Here is a 21,188-nt window from a genome sequence, read left to right as displayed (position 1 = left end):
TGAACTTCAGGCCAGCACTGTCCTGATGTGTCCCACCACGACTGCCGCCGCAACCTTGCTTGCCTTTGGACTTGCCAGCTCCAATGGTTGCAGCTTCGTGACCCTCCCACACCCCCAGGTATGGTGAGCCCCAAATTGGGACTTGACAGCATGCTTTTCACTCCAAACAGTCCGGACTTGAAAACACATGGCTGGGATGGAGGAACAGTCCTTCTTAACAAGCTCCAAACTGAGTTGCAAGTCTGGGTACCCCGCACGAGAGCTGGAAGTCCAGTACTCTGGTGCACTCATTTCTGTTTCCCTCTATGACCGGCCTTGGAAAAAGCCTGCCCTTACAATCACATGTCTGCAGCCAAAGCTGGGCTTGCAGCTTTGCAGGGAACTCAGGCTTGAAGCAACAGTTTTCAGCTTGTTAAGAAGGACTGCTCCTCCACCCCAGCCATGTGTTTTCCAGTCCGGGCTGCTTGGAGTGAAAAGCATGCAATATGCTGCCATTCCCGGGATTCCCTGCATGAGCGCTGAAAGAAAATTGGCCAAGCTCCAAATGCCTGAACTGGCGAGCGGGAAGAGAGATTCGCTGTCTTGCTGGTTGAGTATGTATGGACTGAGTAGGCTTTTTGCTCCCCCCCACCTCCCGATCCCAATCCAACGTGGCACGGAAAATGGGCCATTTCCATTGGCCCTTCTCTTTTTTCTCCCCTAGCCTCCTTTTGCCAGTATTCAGCAGGCAGGCAATACTATTTAGATGGGCTTTTATTTTGTCAGCCTAAGGGTGGAGGGGGGGAAGGTAGGAAATTGCCCTGTCTTTGCAGCATTGGTCATGTGACTAAGTGGGCGTGGCCAACTCCACGTCACTCACAGCAAGGTGCCGCCCCACTTGCCATGAGTGACATTGAGTTGGCCATGCCCACCTAGTCGCATTACCACCTAGCCATGCCCACCTTATCCATGCCCACAGAACTGATTGTTAAATTATTTCAATCCCACCACTGATCCATAGCTCACATTTCCTCCAAAAGCTTCAACTTTTGTTCTGACCCCAAACTTGAATCATGTATTGACAGACAGAAATAGAAGAAGCTACCAAAATCAGGAATAGTAACACAGGATATTGGGTTTACCAAAAACTTAAACCTACACATGCAACTAGTCTTTGGCTTACAATCACAATTGGGACCAGAATTTATATTGCTATGCAAGGCAGTTATTAAGTGAGTTGTGCACAATTTTACAATTTTTTTTCCAGAGTTGTTAAGTGAATCACATGGTTGTTAAGCAAATCCAGCTTTCTCCATTGATTTTGCTTGTTGGAAGCCAGCTGGGAAGATGACAAATGGGAATCCTGGGATGCTGCAACCATCATCCTGAACTGATCATATGACTGAGGGGATGCTGCAATGGTTGTAAATATGAGGGCTGGTCATAACTTACCTTTTTCAGTGCCATTGTAATTTTGAATGGTACTAAATAATTGTAAGTCAAGGACTACCTGTAATTGAGTTGGTCAGTCAATCTCCCTTGAGATAAATATTTATGAATTGGAACACTTGGGCATAGCATCTCTGAAGGATAGCATTCCTTTGTAATCTATATATATATAAAAGTGAAAACCACTCACACATTAATCACGAAATCTCCAGAACCGTAAAGCCTACAAACTTGAAATTTGCCATGTATGTTCCTCGTGGCTTCTAGGTGCTCATTAAGAAAGAATTTTTCAAAATGGCCATCAGAGCATTAGTATTTCCTATATTATTATAACATGCTCTGATGCTAATTAGTTAGACATTCTACTCCCCCTCCCAGCTTGAAAATAACTCTGGAGAGAATGGGATAGCATAGGACAGGCTTCTGTGGGGCAAGCCTCATGGAGAGAAGGGGCTAGAAAGCCTGAGGGAAAGAAGGGGATAGGATAGGAGATGTTTCTGTGGGGCAAGCCTGGGGGAGAGGAGAGGAGAGGATCTCTGGGGCAAGCCTGAGGGAGAGAATGGGAGAGGAAAGGCCAATCGTAACTACTCATTAATTTTCAAACGCTAAGTGTGAATTTATCAAGCCCCATCACATAGTTTCGTAGTGAAGCACGGGTATCGAACTAGTCTGAGATAATATGAGAACTGCAGAGTACAAGTTTTTTCTAATCTTGCCCAATATTAAAGAAAAAAGCTATATTTTAAAAGCAAAATGAGCTTCCTGTTCACATCTCTTCCAGTGTAATGCAAACATGTATAGTATGTTTATTTATCTAGCACAGACCTAAAAATATAATTATTTTTGTTGTGCTATGATCTTTTATTTATAATATCAAAACCTAAACTCTTTGTAAAAGAAGAAATTGCACTCAGAATAACAGTACTAAGAAGAAATAGTACCCAACAAATATTTTCCACCCGTTACACATTCTTTGAAAATATTATTTCATCACAAATCTAAACTATAAGCTTTCTTTTAAAAAAAAATCACTTTTCAAAATTTGTCGATAATTTCAACTTGCCTGTCCTTTTTAACATTATCCCTGGGAAATCAGTGGCATGATCACATTTAATACATATAAATTTAGAACATAACCCAAAAGTGGCTAATTAGATATCTGTTCTTCTCAATTTGTTCACGTTCATTTATGTGTAAATGAAATGGTATTGTGGATTTTATTAGGCGAGTGGTAAGAGTCAGTGGTATGGTCACAGAAAGTCTACATCTTCTGTTACTGATGTAGGAGAAAATATAAACAGCACTATGAATTAATATAAAAAATCTTGGCACCTATCAGGATTCATTGTTGTATGAATGTTCCTTGTGCCATCATTGTTCCAGTTTCCAGTTAAATCATGATCCACCAAGAAAATAATGCAGACATATGACTATGGAGATTCTCAGTCATCCAGGTCATGGTTGTCTCAAAGTGCTTTTTCAAGAGGCAACTGGACTTTCTGGTTTTTCTTTGAAGACATTTTGCTTTTCATCCAAGAAGCTTCTTCAGCTCTGGGTAGAAAAAGCGCTAGAGCTGAAGAAGCTTCTTCGATGAGAAGCGAAACGTCTTCAAAGAAAAACCAGTTGCCTCTTGAAAAAACATCTTTGGGACAATGCAGACACATATTACAGAATAATACAGTATTATGTCATTCTGTCACTGCCCAGAGTTGTTTTGTGAGTAAAATGGGCCTTCTATAAATTTGATATATAAATAAAATAAAATAATAAATGTATTGGTGAATATAATTATAAGTGTATATATACAATGTGTGCGTATGGGTGTGTGTGAGGTAAATATGAATGTTCTGAAGATCATTTGGAAGCATACTAAGGAAGAAACTTAGTTTATCATTTATGCCACAGGGAATAACTTATATTTGGTTTACCAACTATGCACAGGCATAATTGAAGACATGCATATAGATATTCCTTGTGTGGGATTCAGGTGATTTTCATTTTGTTCTCATAACAGTCAAGATAGATGAAATAAATTATGAGACAGTAGCTATTCAAAGACAATATATTGATCTTCTCTCAACAGGTTTTCCCCTACAAAACTCTAATCACTAAACTATAGGTAGCCATTTATATATTAGAGTTAACCACAAGATCACAAGCTTGATGGCATTGGTAATGCTGTGTTTGAGTTCATGCCCCGTTTACAACATTGTATTGTTTGAAGAAAGATATATTTATATTTTTTCCCAAAAAAAACATGCTTGAGAAGAAGATGAAAAGAGTTTCTTCTGTTATGAATCCACCTCAAGATTAAAGTCCACTATTACAATCATGGTGTTTAGATTTGTTGGCTTGCTTGTTTAATAATGGACCATGCAGGACACTGAAAGCTAAAATCTCCACCAATGTTTCACTAAATTACAGGATGGTGAAATGTGGTTGAAGGTTGCTTTTTCCATTATTGCCCCTATTTTGACACAACCCTTGCCTCTAAATGCTGATGGTGTTATTAGTATTCATTGCCATCAATTAATGGAATAGAGCTTACTGTAGGTAACCGAAGCTGTGCTCTGTCCCTCATCTCCGAACTGCATTTACCACAAGGGAATGTTGGCCACAGATTGTGAACAATGCCTCCCATTCCTTCACCATTTGGTATTGTTTCTTCCAATCCTGATGGCATCATTGTGCAGAGCTAACTACATTGGAACCCTGCCATATTGGAAGAATTCACAGCTGGCAAGAGCTGGCTGCCATCCAGACAGTGGCACGTAGGGGTCGAAATGCGAGAGCATCTGGCTGTTATGCTCCATCTGTAAACCTGTGACTAATCTTTCCATGTAAACAAAGACATGTTCCAAATAGTGCGCACAATTTGCCCAATTCCATTAGTTATAGGGAATACCAGAGGTATTCCTCTCGAAAACATAAGAGTGTAAGGAATGTACATTTTTCTAAACCTAGTTTCTGCCCTGGTCTTTATTTGTATGTAAAAAAATATGTTATAAGCAAGTAGCAAACTGGATTAAAAAAAGCATCTGCCATAGGATGATGATGGACATGTAGAGAGAGGTGTGGTTTATGCATGGCATTTGCTTCCCACCCTTCAAATTTCATGAGTACCGTGTAAGGATTTAAATTGATTAAATTGGGTGTTCATAACTCTAACCATTCCATATGAAAAAAGAATTCATGATAATTACTATTCCCAAAGATCTCTGTGCTGAAGTATGAAACTTGGTTATTTTAAGGTCAATGAATGTTCACCTAATATAATTATGCAAATATTAGATCCACAGCTATGCACTGAAACAGGTGTGTACCTTTGTGGTGGTCGTATCGATTTCATCCATTGGTCTAACTATGGCATGCCTGTAGGCTTGCTTGTCTTTTCCAAATTACAGCATTTTCTTATAACTCAACTGGCTTTAATTTATCAATTCAAAGCAAATTTTCCAAAGTAACAAAGGATTTGAGTGTGTACTAAATACATACTATAGTTTGAATGTGGGGTCTTTGCCACGTAATATCTCTGCCCCCAAAATATATATTGAAGATTTTAAAAAGCCACGATCTTAGGCAGATCATCTAAAAATCAAAAGCTCAATCTACCCAACATGACTCAAACTAAGAGCAAATATCCTCCTTTGACCATAATATTTCTATCCAATCCTAACATATACTCTGCTACTAATCTCAGAATCAAATCTATGTGGTACAAATAAGCAAAAACCTGCTAGCTTACATGTTTCCATAAATTGGCAGCCAATAAAATTTACATTGCATGTTGGTGGAGTTAAAACTGTTCTTGTTCTCCTTCCTCTACACCCATATAGTGTTATAGTTGATCATCCCTTGTCCTTTCATCTTTGAGAGCCCTTATAAAAAGACCACCATACCTACCAGTAAAACCTAGGAAGAAAATTGCCTGCAAGAAGAGAGGAGAGGAGACAAGAGAAGAGGGAAAGGAAGGGAAGGGAAGGGAAGGGAAGGGAAGGGAAGGGAAGGAAAGGAAAGGAAAGGAAAGGAAAGGAAAGGAAAGGAAAGGAAAGGAAAGGAAAGGAAAGGAAAGGAAAGGAAAGGAAAGGAAATCCATGGAGGGAAAAATAATGCATTTTTGGCAGCTTCAGAAATATCAAATTTAATGGTAGAGCTGCTGTGAAATTACATTGAACGACACTTCTTACAGCTCAGATTCCTTATGCTGCTTATTTAAGCACATGGATAGTCATGCAAAGAGATTGTATTACATAAGAAATGTGTACATACAACAAGCTTTCAGGGGAAAAATGCAACAGCAAATCTGAGATAAATTGATATTTTTTGAAATTAATGAAGTGGGAAATTGAAGTTCACATGACTAAATAAAAATGTATTAATATTTCTTGTACAAAAATTAATGAGAAACGGTGTCATGATAACATTTAAGTACTATTAGGTTAAACCATCCAAATTATGACACTACTAGGAAGTTAACTAGAACATAATGACAAATTTTAAAATCTTTTTGCTTAACAAGCCTTTTCTTTGCATCCAATATATAATTATATAAATATCCTGAATAAGAGAAGGCATGCATCCTGAATGCATTTAAAATTTAGAGACATTCAGTACAGGTATTGCAAGCCCTAGCTTTGCTGGTATTTAAACCTGCAGTCCCATTCTTAGGATAAGACACAAGAGACTATCTGCAAACTTGTCTCCCCTATTAAGTGCTTCGGCGTATTCCTACAGTGCTTCAGTAATTGCATTAATGGCTACTATTTCTTTAAAGTAGGTAGTATCAGTTCCTGGGGCCAGAGATCATGCAACGCTGTGGGTACTTTGACCCTGAGCTTTTGGTGTGCGAGAGAGAGGCGCACTGGGACTTCCTTCTACACATTTCAAAAATTAACATGAGCTAACAAATAGGAGATTTCAACTTATGTCTTGTTATAGTGCTTTGATGGATTCCAAAGCAGATGTAAGATAGTAGACTTTGATCTCAGAAAGTCAGTGACTTATTAAAGTCAGCATACAATTAGAAGAAAGTGTTAATTAACAGAATGTCAAAACCGAAGCTGTCCATTTAAATCTGAATGCTTGAAAATATATATATATATATAACATCACCAAGGTACTTCCAATTTTATGCGGGAGAAAACCCAAATAACCAAAGATATATATATATATATATGTATGTATGTATGTATGTATGTATGTATGTATGTATGTATGTATATATGTATATGTATAGATAGAGATAGAGATAGAGATATCTGTATATATATGTATGTATGTATATTCATTCACTTCATATATATGTATATGTGAGGGTGTGTGTGTGTATGTGTATGGTGTGTGTGTGTGTGTGTGTGTGTGTGTGTGTGTATTTGTTTGTTTTCTGAGGTTTTCGCAGGTATATGTATGTAGGTCTTTGGTTATTCGGGTTTTGTCCTGCATAAAATTGGAAGTACCTTGGCGACATTTCGATGAAGTCTCATTCATCATCTTCAGGCTGGTGTCTTCGGCCTTGTGCTTCTGGGAGCAATTTGTGATCGTGGTTGTTTCAACTGGCAGTTGAAAAGAAGAAACAACCACGATCACACATTGCTCCTAGAAGCACAAGGCCCAAGACACCAGCCTGAAGATGACGAATGAGACTTCGTCGAAACGTCGCCAAGGTACTTCCAATTTTACCTGGGAGAAAACCCGAATAACCAAAGATATATATATGTATGTATGTATGTATGTATGTATGTATGTATGTATGTATACTTACTGTGGTGAAATCTGAACCAGTTTGCTACCAGTTTGCTGGCCATGCATACGCCCAGCGCACCAAGCACACGCTACATGCGCAGGCACAGCTCACATAAAATGTGTGCTGTGCACGCATGTGCATTTCACACCAAACTCACTCTGTGTGTGCATCCACAGTATGTGCCCAAAGGAGGCTTGGGAAGGTAAGTAGAACAGCGGGGGGGGGGGGCAGAATCAGCTGTGGTACACAATCTTGGGAAACTTTGTTTTAACTTTTTTAAAGCATTTTTTACTACCGGTTTGGGCAAATAGGTAATAAAAAATGCTTTAAAAAAGTAAAAAAAAGGCTCGGACGATCACAGCTGTGCCGCGCAATCCTCAGAACCTTTTTTTTCTTTTTTAAAGCATTTTTTTACTACCTATTCCCCAGAACCAGTAATAAAAAATGCTTAAAAAGTTAAAAAAAAAAAAATTCTGATGATCGCATATCGCTCAGCTGATCATCAGAACTTTTTTTTTACATTTTTTTACTACCGGTTTAGCGAACCAGTAGCATTTTTTACTACCGGTTCGGGAGAACCAGCCCAAACCGGTAGCATTTCACCCCAGTGTTTGTGTGTGTGTGTGTGTGTGTGTGTTGTGTATAAACTTTTTCATTTATGGAACTTGAAAAGTGTCTGGTTCTTGACTGGTGAGTGAGCTGGCCTTGTCTGACATAACCAAAAATGACCATGTTGTTTCTTAGCTGTCAACATAGACTTTCTCCAGGGAGTCTGGGCCACCGTTTGCCATTAGCAAAATGCTAAGAGTGATATCACACATGTGGGAGATAGGATGCTTTGTGCGCGCACATACACAGGCACACATGCACACACACACACTTTCACACAGGTCAGAGTTCTTTTCATGTCAAAGCCAAATCTTTACAAACAAGCTCTGCTAATAAAATCCCATTTTAAAAATAAAATGTAGAAGAGGATAAAGGAAAGGATTCTCTTATTGGATAGCTTATTATACCAAAACCAGATGCTCCGCTCCCACCCCCAAACTGTTTGATAGCTACTGTCTTGCCACATAAAAGTGTCTATCAATTGTTTATCCAGATCACTTTTCCACACAGTACCTGAGTCATGAATACCAACACACTACTACATTTCTGCATCTATCACTACTGTGAATTCCAAATGCACTTCTGTTATATAGTCTATTTATGGAATTCTTCGATATCTAATTGGGCACAACTTTTTTTTTTCATAAATCTTAATTTGCCTACAAAAACTGCATGAACAGTATTTTTTTTTAGCTCTAGTCGAAGGCATCTGGTTCCTAATCCAAGTCTTTTAGGAAATGGATTTGGTGAATGCTTCCTAATGATTTTCAGACATTGGTGCTATGAAGAAATAGGTGTGGTCAGCGTTAGTTGTTTTGCTTGCTTGTTTATTCTTTCTTTTGCAAGTTCCAATACATAATGCTCGTTAATTAATAGTACTTTCTCTCTCTTTTTTTTTCAGCTATGTCTGGGCTTGTAGTTCCGCCAATGTAAATTCATTTTTTTGTTTAGCTACTGTAGCACCAAGTTCAGAAGATGAGCTTTCTAGGGGACAAGTTTAGTATATAAGATATGCTGATGGAACCAGTATCTTCAAAATACAATCAGCAAAACATTGAAATGCTACAAAAAAAACACAAACTTTGTTTAAAAAAGTTTATTTAAAATACTAAGAATCAACATGCAAACAATCAACTTCTTCATGAACAATTCCATTTTATTGACTGAACTTCTCTCATATTTTCACATTTCTTGGTCCTGAAGAAAAAGGAAAAAGCGACACCTATTTTGTATAAAGTTTCTGATTACGTCTTGGCTATGTCTAGTACTTGCTATGTGTCGGGAAAAACTTTGTGGATGCACCATTTTGATTATCATGAAACACTGATGAAAAATGCCTCCAAAACATTTTTCTGTACTCATAACTAGATTCACAATGGTTGTGTATCTCTATAATGTGAAATATTTTTTTGTGGTGAAAAAAAGGGGGCCAAGGAGGAGGTATGAGCCATCAAAACCGGGGTTGGGGGGGAAAAAGGATGAATATATGATTTCAAATAATTTTGGGAGACGGGAGGATGGGAGGGTTGATCATTGCTTAACTTCATCTTAATGAAATGGAACTTTGTAACTTATTGTAGTTAGAAATTGTAACTTTGATATTGAATTCTCTTGCCTTCAACAAGCACACTGACAGAGGAAAATGCTACTGTCTGTTGGTAAAAAAAAATATACTTCCACTGCTAGAGCTTCCTGTTAAGCAAGTGTGATCTGCAACATTTTTTCAACTTTTGCTAGCACTGTATACTATTGCATTCTTAGGCTACTGTGAAGTCTATGTTTCTTGTACCAGAAAATTGTCCTTTTGACTTCTAGATCCTACTTCCCTAATGTGTTTTGTATGTGGTTATAAAATTGTAGACTTTTGTGATTTTGCCAAAGTTGTAGCTAAATATTTATACACTTGTCTTGAATTTTTTTCAGATCCACTTAAATATTTAGAAGATCAAATTTTATTCCTTTTAAAGATAAGGAATAAAATAGCCCTACATTACAACTTCCTTTCACATGAACACTTGCAATCACCAAGGGAATTTATTTTGTAACATATTGATTATAAATATTGTATTTATCTTTGAAATTTTGTATATTTTCACCATTTTTCTTGTATGTATGTTTTTTGTCATTTGACTGGTATTGTGATGCTGTGAAAAGCATTAAGCCAAGAACCGCTGCCTTCATATGTTTATGTTTAAAAAAAAATGTGTTCATTCATTTCATTTTGTATTTCACAAAGTTGTTATTTGTTTCGACTTTCCATCCTTCTGTTATTTTGAGGAAAAACATTGTTTATTTTTATATTATTTTTAAGTTATCTGAACAAATAATTTTGAAATAAAGTTGTTTGTTGTATAGTTAAAACAAAATTGTGCCACATGGCTGTAATGAATACTAGTAGAAAACGTGCATGTAATGCGGCCACAGGAAACGAAAGGTTCTCCTATGTTGTGTTTAGATTTTTCTTTTTTTCTTTCTCCATTTTCTCTGATTTCTGATTTCTTTTTAAAAGTTGCCACCCATGACTTTGCCACATAGCTGAACTGTTTACTTTGGGGGGGGGCAGGGGAGAGACGAGAATCAGAAGCCTAAATTAAAATAATAATAAATAAATGAAATTCACTTCTGATGTTTTAATTACAGTGTTGGCCACATGAACTTCCTTGGATGCCTTAAAATTAGACGTCTTTGAACAACTTTTGTGCTGTTAACCATGGGCTTAGAACAAGTACATCACTACTTCACTTGGATAATTTATGGTGTAGAAAAGCACAAATGTGGGGGTGCAGTTTTTTTCCCTGTGACTCTAGTTACTTGCCCTCTGTTCACTTTAAGGAGGCTTGTCCCAACCCCCTAAAAAAAGGCTAATTGTAATATCACAGCTGACCTTGGTAAACTCTACTCTTGGTCAATGGCCATGTGACCTCTTTTTGTATCTGTTTTCTGCTGCACTTTGCATTATCTGTAACTTAGCACTGTTTAACAAAGAGAAAGACTTTTTATGCATTTGGGATCAGACCTGATTTTATAACCTTTTTTTATTTTCAGATTTTTGTTTTGTAGAGACACTTACAGTAAGGACTGTAATTTATAAACTGGAACGATTCCTTTAATATATTGTGCCTGTTTTAGTGCCAATCCTGACATAATTATTCCCCCCCTCCCCACTGTTCTTTCTTGCACTAAATGCTTTCCAATGCAGCACTGCAAAATCACTTTTGCACTCTGCAGCAGAATTAAATTTCTCAGCAAAAAGGAGGGACCATTTTTTTAAATACAAAAGTGCACATTTTCAGGAAATGTTTATAAGAGGTTTTAAAATTGATACAAATATATCACAAATTACAAAACATGCCAGACTTTTTTTCCTGTGAGAGTCGTTAAGGCTTAGCTAAGTGGAAAAGCCGAAAAGTCAAACCGAAAGTGAATTGCCTCAGTTTAACTTTATATAAGTATGATTTTGATCTTAAAAAGGAAAGGTCAGGCATACATGATCAGAACATTTCTTCATAAATACAACCTGTTTTGTGTTTTAGATTAATTAGTCAATTCACTCATATTTCCTCATCTCCAAATGGGAAACTTCACTAAATGATAGATTTTACTGTTAAAGACCCTACAATAAGATTGTTTTATCTGTACATTTTTCAGATATTTAACTGTATAAAAATGTTCATTTTACACAATATTTAATTAAAGTATTTCTTGTCTGTGAATTTCATTTCTGCTAATTTTTCAGGTTTAATTATTAAAATGTAAGAACATAGAAGCCAGCAACAGTTGGAATTGTTAAAATCATTTTCGTGTTTTAAAGAAGACACTCCCACGGTGTAACTAAGGACTTGCTTACTCGTTGATTTGAATCGCTGAATGTATTACTGATGTAGTTCCTCTGAAAATTGTTTTCATTCAGTTGATATCAGATGACATGAAAGCTGCTATATTTTCCTTGTGATGACTAGTTTGCACAATGATGGTTTATATGGCTTAATGTTGCTTTCATTCATTAACAAATATGAATGTGTCCATTCCTTGCCCTATGAAAAAGGAAAGTCAGACAAATTAAATATGATTGATAATCTTAATAGAACAACCTATGCAGAGGCACCTGATATTCTGATGATGCTTGTTGCTTCTAATGTGAACATCAAGGCAAACATGTGCTGGAAAGAGAAATATATCAAATATCTCTTGATAAAACACTAAGTTGCTTCCAGTTATGTCAACACTATCCTGAACAAAAACAACTTACAATTTTTTAGATCTAATTCATAGGAAGCCATAAAAGGCAAAATATTTTTGTTTTTTTGGCAGTATAGATTACAAAAATAGGCCATCCCTACACAGAGGTTAATGAAGTTATGTCCCTTTTTCACTGTTTTTAAAAAATTAGGATTTATGCTGATCTAAACAAAGAATATGGTGCAAAGGCATAGAAGTGAAAACGCTTACCTCCCACCACAGGAGATTGAGAGTTCAATCCTGGGCAGCAGCAGATGTTTGTCTATCTGGGCGCAAGGAGAAGGGAATCCAGCAGGAAAAAAGGGGATTAAAGGATCAAAAAAAAGAATATATATACATATATATATATATAAAACCATTATATATATATATATATATATATATATATATATATATATATATATATATATATATATATATATATATATAAAACCTGGCTAGAAGAAAAACATATATATATATATATATATATATATATATATATATATATATATATATATATATTTGTACCTTGTAGTAAGGAGGTTTGAAAACGTGAGTAGTTTTGTTAAGGAATAGTTACAGATCAAAGTTAATGGCCTGTGATGCAAAGTTTATCATAACAAAATGATCTTACCCAATAAATCAATGAGATTACTTCCATTTCTCTTATTGGACATTCCATTCAGGTTATGTGAAATTCACAAGGGTGAATTTGAAATAAAGACTAAAATTCTGCTATTAAAATAAATGGGGGAAAGGATATTCACTAATATATTGCCTAAGGTATATAAATCCATTTACAATAAGATCTGCAATATCTTGGCAATAATTATAATATTTATGACTGCATTCTGAGAGCCCCATGTGATTTACAATAAATTGAATTAAAATAGCAACTAATATTAAAACAACTTCAATAATGTTTTAAAACACACACAGGCTTATGCATATATATATCGAAGAAAAAAAGAAAAAAATATTCCAAGTCATGAATGCTCAGCAGAAGCCATTGGGAGATGGGGCAGGAAGACATTTTGCAAATGAAAATTTGAGAAATCCTACCTGAAGGCATAAAGAGGCTACTTCTTTAGAATTTGAGTAGAACTGACAGTTCAGTAGCTTCTCTAGTTGAATCATCAATAACTTCTATGAAAGAACTTTAGGTAAAAGATGATGGGAAAGAGGCCTGGCTGAGACCCTTGAGCGCAACTGTCAGACTAGAGAGATGGTTCAAACTTGCTGAATAAACTGTGCAGTTTGCTTAAGCACAGTATAATATTTAGGATCTGGTAGAATTCTCTTGAACAATTAAAATGATGGAGGATAAAGCTATCAATGCCTCTACTCACAATGGCTGTTCTCCAGAATAAGAGATAGGATCCCTCTGAATTTCACTTTCTGTAGAAGCAGAAAGAGGTTTCTGCCTTATAGGAACTATAATGATGGACTAAATATGTCTCTTCTGACCCAACGAATACTCTTAATATATCCTTGAATTTCCCATGTTGTTGCAACCAATAGACCAAAGACTGCAATTTTCAGCTGTTGACAGATAACTTGAGAGAGAGAGAGGAGAGAGAGAGAGAGATGTGATCTGATTGGCATGAATTCAAAGCCTTGAAAGGATTTGAGGTAGTCTGATGGAAAAGATATCTTAAATTTCTTTTGTTCCCAAATTAAATTTATTCTCAAAGAGCCACCTTTTCTCTCTCTCTCCTGCTCCTGTAAAATGGCTTGGTGGAAAGAAAGGGAGTAGGAAGTGAAATATTGCATGTAGTGACTGGCAGGTATGTCTTCAAATCAGATTAATTCTTGCAGTCATAGAACTATCTATTGTCCAATCACAATGTCATAGAAGAGTGGATGGAGAGAACACCAGAGAGAATCCACTTAAGATCTTGTACCCTTATTTATTATCTATTTCCTATTCACAGAAGTCCTATCTGTAGCTGGTTGGCATAATGCTTTTTTTTTTTTTAAGAAAACCATTAAAGTGGTACATTTGTACTCATCGTTAATTGATTCTGGAAGGTGCGATGAGTACCAAAAATGATGAGTACCAAATTTTTTCCATCAGGAATAATGTAGTGAGTCAAAAGGCAGCCGACACTAACAGGTTCCAGCTTTTGCACTGAGTACCAAACAAATGATGAGTATCGGGACAAAATTTTCACGTCAAAATGTGTTCAGTACCAAATTTGTTTCACAGCTGTTGATTACTAAGGTACCTTTGTCCTGAGTTGTCTCTCATTCTTTACTCTGTCCTCAACTCTCAACAGACAACTGTATTATATTTGTTTCCTTACTCTCCCTTTTTTCAAGCTCCCCTCAGCTTTGCATTTGCCATACTCTACCTCATGATTTTTGCTGCACTTTTAATTATATTATATCCCTCAAATAAACTAGTACTAAGTGGTACTCTTTTAGAAATATTTCAAGGGCAAATGGTTTGAAAAACCCTTCAGTAATTTCAATGAAATTTGGCATGCTTTTAGTTTTAAACACCTATCTTTTCAATAAAATTTGCTTTGTTCAGGGGAAAAACAAACTACTTATCCTACTTTAAAAATCGGATCTGGAAAACATATCATACAAAAATTCTTGCATTGATTTGTATGATATTTTATTTATCGTACACCACATTTAATATTTTAGCTTTCCTGCAGAGATCAACCCATTTTGATTAACAAAGAAAAAGATGTAACTATTTATATTTTCCCCACATTCAATGAGAGAGTATGACTCCATTTTGGGTGTATGTGCTCCAAATTTTGGAGAAATTTCAACTCAGTAGGCTGAGGTACGTTCAGAGTAAGGAATTGGCTATAGAGCAGGTATGTTGGCTCTTGTACTTTCGTACATTTTGTTTTCTCTGTTTCTCGTACTATTTTGGAAGATACCCATCACAGACTTTGTTTTTGAATAGCATCATGATATATTTGAGCATAAGTGCCAGAAGGGAAAATATGTTTATTAAATGAGCATCTGAGGAAGATGGGGTGGTGAGAGATGTCACACATGTCATGATATCACTGCTGAAACGACTTAACAAAATATAAGTCATTTGCACAATGACTTTATAACACACATGATGGGGCTTACATTAGGCACCTAGGTTTATTAGTGCTTCTTACATTGCCTGGAGAGGGTTTCTTTTTTTAAAAAAATCTAAAATAGTGATTAAAATATCAAATATGTTTTTGCTATTCCTGTGTGTTAGCCCAACCCACTTCACAGAATGATTATCATGAGGAAAATAGAAGGCAGGAGCATAATGTACCTTGAGTTGTTCAAAGCAAATGCTGAGGTATAAATCTAATACTAAATTAATAAGTAAATCTAGCTTCCATGAGTAACAGTGTGAACAATGGTTAAGGAGTTGGACTATTACTACAAAGACTCAGGTTCAAGTGATCTAGGGCTAGTATCTCTCTTCTTCGCTCCCCCAACCAATGTATCTCACAGGGTTGCTGTTGCAATGAAAGAGGCAATGAGAGTGCTGGGTATGTTCTATTGAGCTTCAGAATGAAAGGCAGGATGAAAATCTAACAAGCAAGCAAATAAGATGTTACACACCTACACAGCAGAGTAAAATGGTAACTTGATGACACCCCCCTTATCAGTAGTTCTGAAAGCACATGGTCATGCTAAAAGGGAAATGTTAAAAAAAAAGTCAAGGTTTTTCTTTTTTAGGAAGTCCTCTTCATTTTCTTCAAAAAGGGCACGGTATCCCATGAGGCCTTGCAACAGGATTCTCCTGGCAGAGCTTCACTATACCACTAGATTCACATACTGGCACACCCACACGCCCCTCCCCCAGCAAGACAGGCAGAAGGGGGCATGGCTTATCCATGTCAGCTGAATAATTTGGGATGTGCATTCAAGCACTGGAAGAACATATCATTAAGAGGCACTTGAGTCTGCTGATGCTATTTTCTCTCTCTCTTTTGCCCAAATAGGTTAATTGTCTAGATTTGATAATACCCACAACACAACTATTTAGGGTTAATTTACTCTTGTATGTGACTGGGTCTGTTGTGGGTTAAACTGAACTCCCAAATGGTTAATTAACCCCATTTTGGAGTCTCTGCAACATTTTTAAAGCTCTCTCTCCTTTTACTTATCTATACTTGTTGTGGGTATGTCAATGATAGGATTATAAAACCAGGGTTGATTTTAACCTTAGACTGTCTATTGTTGACCTTACCCCATTCCTAAGAGGTCTGTAAGGGGCGTGCATAAGAGCACCAGAGTGCCTGCCATCCCTGTCCTAATGTTCCCTTTAATTGTATTCATTTTATGTATTCAATTCATGCTTATACTTATATATATATATTACCTAATAGGTTCTTGACAAATAAATAAATAAAATAAAATAAAATAATTTGGTTGTCCATCAGCTAGCAGCAAAGAGTTGCCTAAATTTTGCCATCTAGTGGTCAGGAATTTTAAAGTCCAAATTTGATAATCCTTGGCAATAAGTCACTCTTCATGCCATGTCTTTCTCTGAATATTTCTAAAAATAATCACTATCTGCATTAATAGCGTAGATTAGGTAGCTAGATGATAGATAGATGATAGGGGGGAGAGAGAGACGGAGGGAGGGAGGGAGGGAGGGAGGGAGGGAGAGAGAGAGAGAGAGAGAGAGAGAGAGAGAGAGAGAGAGAGAGAGAGAGAGAGAGAGAGATGATAGAGACTGGTTGATTGGCTGAATGGTGTTCCAGGTGATTTATTATGGAATGTTCTGGGCCAATGAATTAAAATTTTCCATGTTTTTCAGACAAAATTCTATTATTGGTCATATTTCCCACCACTGTTGTGCATCCATAATTGTGTATAGTTGTTTACTGCACTACTAATTAAGAAGTATAGCATTGTTCACAGTTTTGTACATCAGCCTACTTCAGTATATAATTTGCTTATTTTCCAGAATACCTCTTTTCTGTGTGCTTATATTTCATTCATGGATGTCCATATAATGAAACAAGCCATTGAGGAATATCACATATATTATGATATCATCAGGCAAAATAACTTCTATCATGATATCACTGCACAGTTTGTGTCATAATGCATGCATTATGTATTTAATGTCTATGTTTTCAACATGAGATCCTGCGATGTCTATGTTTTCAACATGAGATCCTGCAATGCCCTCTACATGGGGCTGCCCTTGGGGTGCACCCAGAGGCTCCAGCTGGTCCAGAATGCAGCCACGCGGGTTGTTACGGGAGCTTCCCACTACTCCCATGTAACACCTCTCCTGCCTGAGCTGCACTGGCTGCCGGTGGCTCTTCGGATTCGCTTCAAGGTGCTGGTACTTACCTATAAAGCCCTTCATGGCATGGGCCCAGGGTACTTGCAGGACCATCTCCTACCGGCCTCCCACCACCCAGTGCGCTCACATAGGACTGCCGTCCTCCGGGTGCCGTCAGCCAGACAATGTCAGCCGGCGGCCCTCAGGATGAGGCCATTCTCTGTGGCCACACCGACCCTCTGGAATGGGTTACCCATCGGGCTCCGGATGGCCCCTGACCTCTGCACTTTCTGCGCCAAGCTGAAGACATGGCTTTTTCAGCAAATTCTCTGACTTTTGCGAGGTTTTTTAATTGTCTGGGGTCTTTAATTGACTAATTTTAGCACTTGGATTGTTGTGTTGTTTTTATTTTGTGAGCCACCCTGAGTCCTACGGAAGAAGGGTGGCATATAAATTTGAAAAATAAAATAAATAAATAAATAAATATTTGTGGTCAGAATGAGCTGCATATCTAAGCACCCGTGAACCCACTTTTCTCTCAAAGTCACTTTGGTGACCTTACCACACAGATCCTTTATGCAGAATTGGTGTAAATATTTGCAGCAGGGTGCTTTCACATATATGGGTGTTATCTACAGGAACAGTTTCTGCTGCAAATAACTGTGCCGCATGCAACTTGGAAATGGAAGTCTATTCACCAAAACTCATGTCTTCCATTTTTATATCACAGGCATTGACCATATCTGAGTCAGGTATCCAAGTGTAGTCTTAATTAAGTCTCTAAAAGTCTTCATTTACTGAATTAAATGGGAAATGAGGGAGATTAGATCCCTTTTAAGTATATTAACTACACTGTATTCACTGATTTTCCCTGTTTTCCTCCTTCCCCAGAACAGACCTGTATGGGAGGTCACTTTTGGAGTCAAACTGAAATGCCAAACTGGCAGGATAACTACCTATATGCAAATTTCATAATCTCCAGTTCTCTTCTTGGCCTGAAAAACACAAAACAGAGAATGACATTTGCCTTTATGTATCAGCATTTCAAGCTGCAAAAACTTTTGTAAAGATGCTAAATTAGGGGACAATGCATTGAATTTAAATTTGGTTGATCTTAGAGCAGACCTGGGCAGACCTGGGCATTCTACAGCCCATAGGCCACATCCAGTGGAGGTCAGGAAATGGGCATAGTAGAGGCAGGGTCTTTATTGTTTTGGCCCTTCACAATAGTCCCAGTGTCTTCTTAGAAAAAAAGAATTGCTCACCCCTATCTTAGATTAAGACTATAAAACCAATGGAACCTTGGGTAGCCATGACTAATTGTTGATTTTCAATGGTTCTGCTTTTCCAGTGACAAAGGCTACATTCAGTCCAACTTCACCAAAGGCATTCTGCTTATTTAATCCATCATAATCACTGCAATGATAATGCACTGTATGGCATGTAAGTATTAGGATAATGGTATTTGGTCATACTTCCAGAGTTGAACAAGTTGACATAATGGCTAAATGATTACAATTTAATCATGGCATAGAAAATATAGAAAGTAAATTAAATCATATATCTATATATCTATATCTATATATGATGTTCTGTCATTTAAAAGTATGTGTGTGTGTGTGTGTGTGTGTGTGTGTGTGTGTGTGTGTGTGTTTGCTTTCTTCTCTTATCGTAGGTTTAAAAGTATGTATTTTTCTTGAACCGGGTATTTTCCTACGTAAACCAAGTTTCTCAAATTGCAGCCATAGTTCAGTGAAATCACATCCACTATCGACAGGCTATGGCTAACTGATGAGGATCAATCAGTCCGAAATAGATCTATATTAGTCTCCCAATTGGCAGCAAAATGCTTGCTTGCTGTCTGAAGAAGCCTATGATAGTGGATGTGATTTCACTGAGCTATGGCTGCAATTTGAGAAACTTGGTTTACGTAGGAAAATACCTGGTTCAAGAAAAATACATACATACATACATGCATACATATATACACATTCTTAAATGACATAACATCTAGTATACACTGCTTATCATTAACGTAAAGATGAATGAATTGTCCCTAAGTGTTACATAATGATATTCTTGATAGGTTTTTTTTATAAGTGTTAAGTCAATTTACACAGACTTTAAAAATTTTTTCCTCTTTATATTTCTAATCAAAACTAAGAAATGGAGACCCTAAAAATATATGCCAATTACTGTCAAGCAGCCTTTTAAAGTCTTCCAAGCTTTTAAAGATTATTCAGAGTACTTGAAATGGACTTCAATCTAATGCCTCATTTCATTGCATTAAACAGCCTAGTTAATAAAGAATCAATATATTCAAAGGGCAAGGTTATCTTTTGTCTATAAGGGGTGGTGTCATTCCAAGCCTTTTATAGTTCACATGCTGAGAAAGACCTCATGAAATCCATACTCATCAAATGGGTCAAGTAGAGCAATAAAGAGGCCTCTGGAAGAATGGCTGGTCTCCTTTAAAACAACTATAAGTCTTATCTAACTCACATAGTGCTCCCAAATAATCAGTCACAAAATGTCAATTTCTCATCAAGACAAGAGGCCCCAATGATCATTTTTTTTCCTAGAGAATACATACAATTAAGTGAATGCAGAAAGAAAGCACCACGGTGATTTGTAGCTTATTATGTCACCAGCAAGCTGTGATCTAGCTCTGAACAGATAATCAGGGTTGTTGATAGCTAAAGTGTCGATATGCCAAAGAATGATTTTTGAATGTGAGCCCCTGTGCATTTGCTCTCTCCCTCCCCCTGATCCCTGGTTTGATAACGGTGTGGCTGCCAACCGACACCACTTGTTGTACCTCACAATTAAGGCAATGAATAAATAGCACAAAAGAGTTGGGATTCTTTGAGACAATTCCCTGTTTTACCCTTCAAGGATTTCTTTTATGTTTGAATAAGGTTGCTTTTAATGAAATTTAGACTCGTCAGAGGAAATCAAAAACCTCAAATCAGATTACAAATTGATTTTTTTTTTTTTTTTGGTTACTGTGTCACCAGGCAGGCTTTGCATTGCCCCTGGTTTATCAGAGGAGGGAGGAATGCCACAAAGTCAAAATACAAAAGTGTGCAAAACAAGTAAGGAATAACTTGTAGGCATGGTTAAAAAACCAAAACAAAACAGACTTTAAGCATTAAAAAGGAATGAATCAATGTACCAGAATTCTAAACAGTTATAGACATAAACAGTGCAGCTGTTTTTATCCTACTCTTGACTTTAACTTCACATTCTCTTGTTCTTAAAGTAACTGCCTTCCTAATTCAGCCTCATCAGAGTTATGTACAATATTTATTTCATGTACTTTCTCCATTTTTTATTACTCAGTTGTTATTTAGCTTCTGGCATCAGACAGAAACCTGAAGCCGCAAGCAAATCACCTACAGTTTTCACTAAACACATATTTTTACTTTAGCGTGGTACGGTACAAATTTAGGGAAAGATTTCAGATATAATGACATATATTTTCCCACTGATTTTGCCTGCCAGAATTCTCCTCCAGCACAAAATTATGTTGCACACCATACATGGGAAAATGTTGGCAGTTCAGCCTATTACTACAGTGTGAAGCCAAACATGTGAAATGAAACACCATGCTCCAATTCTGTCTGTAGACTCAATGCCAAGCCTTGGCTACTTCTATTCTTGTCTAGGTGTGAAGTGATTTCTGGCCCAGACATAGAGAAAGGTGAATTTCTACAAGCCTTCTTTTAACAGCTCTGTTGTTGCTCTGATTTATAGCCTGCCTGTGAATCTAGTCCATGATCAGAATGTCTCTAAATGCACACACATTACAGAGTATCCTATCTATTTCTGTCTGTCTGTATCTATCTAGTATCTATCCCATCTCTCATCATGTCTGTCTGTCTGTCTGTCTGTCTATCTATCTATCTATCTATCTATCTATCTATCTAT

At 37.0% G+C, this 21,188-nt stretch overlaps 1 protein-coding gene across 25 annotated transcripts in view; it reads left to right on the top strand.

The window, feature by feature from the left end:
• The window catches only part of EBF3 (EBF transcription factor 3), a 214,277-nt gene extending 202,784 nt beyond the window's left edge, over positions 1-11,493 (top strand). For 21 of the 25 annotated variants that reach the window (XR_004594487.3, XR_004594488.3, XR_004594490.3 and 18 more), the window contains one exon: positions 8,682-11,493. Coding sequence is in view for 13 of the 25 variants with exons in the window: in XM_087871641.1 (XP_087727767.1) it covers positions 8,682-8,713 (32 nt within the window). In the remaining 12 variants the exon portion in view is untranslated. The remainder of the gene's footprint in view (positions 1-8,681) is intronic. The other 4 variants (XR_015728349.1, XR_004594489.3, XR_015728348.1 and 1 more) reach the window with 1 other exon arrangement.
• The last annotated feature ends 9,695 nt before the right edge of the window (positions 11,494-21,188 follow it).

This window comes from Pantherophis guttatus, chromosome 6 (assembly GCF_059756535.1).
Source record: "Pantherophis guttatus breed Tessera chromosome 6, ASM5975653v1, whole genome shotgun sequence".
NCBI classification, from domain to species: domain Eukaryota; kingdom Metazoa; phylum Chordata; class Lepidosauria; order Squamata; family Colubridae; genus Pantherophis; species Pantherophis guttatus.
The sequence above is the reverse complement of the archived record's forward strand: the minus strand, read 5'-3'. Positions and strand labels throughout refer to the sequence as shown.